We start from the raw sequence: 3006 nt of genomic DNA, 5'->3' as shown, positions 1-3006 counted from the left end.
ATGGGTTTGCAATTATGAGCATCTTGTACTTTCTATCTCAAAATGTTTGCTCTACACCACGTCTGGCTTTCTCACATTTTGTCTCATATTCTTGCAACCCCATGGCATGTCTATCAATGCATGATATAGCTTGCTTCACTGCATTTTCAAACGGTGTCTACGTATAACGAAAAGGACTCATTATCACTCACACGATTAAAAAACATTGATAATCCGTTTATTAATAAAAGATGGGAAATGCAAACACTACCTTCCATATAAGCTGTGCCGAGATTGTAGCTGGAGCATTGTACCATTGCTCTCCACTTCGTCGCTCCAAACTAAGCTCCATTAAAGCCCACCTCCTTACGTCTTCACCAAGGTAGTCCAATATGGATGATTTGTCCGCCATTCCAAATCGTTGAAACATGAAGATCTCATGTGACAATGTGGGTGTAACACTAGTGCGCACCAATCTGTGTTGTAAAGAGTCACAATGAGCCAAGAACTTAACTATGACTTCACAATGTCCATATTTAAGTAGAGAGAGATCACTTACTCATTTTGAGATCGCAAAGCCAATAGCAATTCTCCTTCTTGCTTCTTGTCCACAACCAAAAATTGACATTTGACCCGGACATGGCGTGAGGGGCTATGAGACCAAGCTAGAGAAAGCAAAATAAAGATATTACAATATATTACTTTTAATGTTGCATAAAATCACTCTATGACATTCAAAAGAACATACCTTCGCGCACTCGAGACATCCATGCCTTCACACGATGATTGCCATCCCAAACAAGAAACTTCTTACCACCTCCCACTCAGTTCCTCTGATTTCATCCTCAAATCTGTCATGTTGTACCACCCAGTTTGGTCCCCATTCTTGCAAGTCTATTTATGTGACCGTGAAATACATAGAGCTTCCTGGACGTGTAAGTGAAACTAAAAAAGGAGGAGATGATTCGACATAACCATGGCAGTCAACCTCAAGTTGGGTAGAAACTGTACGGATGGATTCATTTGGAATCAGCCTGCATAAAGGGACCAATGGGGTAGAGGAATTTCGTTGCACAAAAAACTTAGTGAATACATCACCAAGCAATCCCAATTCAATAGATTTTCCAAGAAGCCTTCTATAAGTCTCCCCTTGACCAGTACTAGATTCAGGAATCTCCGTGTGAGTTGGAGGAGGTGAGCTCATTTCGTTCTCCAACACAAGCACTTCTTCCTCGTGACCAAGAGAATTATGCGCTTCCGTTTCCTCTCTAACAGGAGATACATGTGAGGACACAGGTGTCTGTGATTGAGCTTCCTCGCTAAGAGTCAAACAAACACGCCCAGATCTTAGTGAGTATCCCCTGTTGTCTGTAAGACACACACACCAAGCCCAAGTAAGCATATCTAAAACAATAAAACACAATCTCAATAGAATATTGGCTATTCACATCATATACCTTTCCTAGTCTTTGCCTGTTGTTTTGCTGCTTTTCTTGGAGCCATCTTCCTTTCTTTTGCCCTGAATATGAGTAGCAAAAAGTTTGAGCTGAATGACCGATAGAGATGATCAACCTCACACATAAACCCTACTTCATGTATATAGGAAAACATCAACCTCACACACAAACATCTCCTACTAGTGTGTGTGTGTGTGTGGGGAGAGAGAGAATAGCATAGACATGAAGTGAAGCCACGGATTATATTGAAGAGCTAGAGTTGCAAAATGGGCTCTTCTAGTTAGAGTGCACATTTGAGGAGAAACCAATAAACCTGAGCTTCCTAGCTTAATACAAGAGCCATTGAAGGAGCTAATATATATTGGCTGTTCATGGCAGTGATGCAAACCCATTGCAGTGTTTCGTCCGAGAGGACCATGATATAAGCGTAGAAGGGCATGCAGGTGCAAGAACCATCATGCAAGCCTTACTAGTGAGAAATGCACCCAAACTCGTCTGCCCATTTCTTCGTCATCATCATTACGATGATCCATAGCCAAATGTGGGCTCAAATTCATTGTGCCATATGTTCAAGCAATGATAAATGCATACAAGAAATGCATCATTCAAATGGGACTTACACAACTCTCTGTTGTGTGAGCTTGTGTATTAAAGTTTCCTATTCCTATTGGGAGAAGTAAAGGTAAGCCTAATGTATCTAATATTTGAATGGGAGTAAAGGTGCTAAGCCTAAGGTATCTAACATTTCAATGGACGTAAAGGTAAGCCTAAGGTATCTAACATTTGAATGGGAGTTAAAAAATTCTATGTTGTGTATAGATTCACATGACCTCTATGCTATGTATATATTATATGGCTAAAGGTTGTGGTAGAACTAAAGTACTTAATGTTTATAGGGAAAGGTAAACATAAGGTACCTAACATTTATGTTCCTTAAGGTAAGGATTGTATTAGAAAGGTGCCCACCCACCCACCTGCCCTCTCCTATGTACATCTTGATGCGTCCACCCCAGGCAATGTGTGCCCTCTTTTTCTAGAGCGCCAACTCCTAAGCGCGTACCTTTAAGCACAACTAGTATTGCACCCGCGCGTTGCTGCGGCCAACCAAGGTTCCAGAAAAGAACTATTGCCTCTCTACAACCATCTCTCTCTCTCTCTCTCTCTCTCTCTCACACACACACACACACACACACATGCCCTCTCCCTCTCTCTGTCACGTACACACACTCTCAAATGTTGAAACTCTCTCTCTCTCTCTATCTCTCTCTCTCTCTATCACATGCACACACATATACACACCTGCTCTCTCTCTCTCTCTCTCTCTCTCTCTCTCTCTCTCTCACACACACACACACACACACACACATGCACACACTCCCTCTCTCTTCTTACACTCTCCCACACATAGAAGCACTCTCTCTCTCTCTCTCTCTCTCTCTCTCTCTCTCAATCTCTCTCTCTCTCTCACTTACACTCTCTCTCTCACTCTCTCTCTCTCTCTTTCTCTCTCTCTCTCTCTCTCTCACGCACACATACACATATGTAAATATATAGTATATACAATATTATG

General features: G+C 41.8%; 1 protein-coding gene across 1 annotated transcript; it reads right to left on the bottom strand.

Annotated features, from left to right (window-relative positions):
- Positions 1-220: 220 nt before the first annotated feature.
- Positions 221-790, bottom strand: LOC147619706 (uncharacterized). Its single transcript, XM_086772758.1, has 3 exons — positions 728-790; positions 539-644; positions 221-455 (listed from the first exon to the last, which is right to left on the bottom strand). The coding sequence occupies exons 1-3, from the start codon at positions 744-746 to the stop codon at positions 221-223; spliced, it is 360 nt and encodes a 119-aa protein (XP_086628884.1). The 5' UTR covers positions 747-790.
- Between the last annotated feature and the right edge of the window lie 2216 nt (positions 791-3006).

The sequence above is a fragment of the Cibotium barometz genome, chromosome 32 (assembly GCF_041138505.1).
Source record: "Cibotium barometz isolate CiBa-2024 chromosome 32, ASM4113850v1, whole genome shotgun sequence".
Classification (NCBI taxonomy): domain Eukaryota; kingdom Viridiplantae; phylum Streptophyta; class Polypodiopsida; order Cyatheales; family Cibotiaceae; genus Cibotium; species Cibotium barometz.
This window is presented reverse-complemented; position numbering and strand designations above follow the sequence as displayed.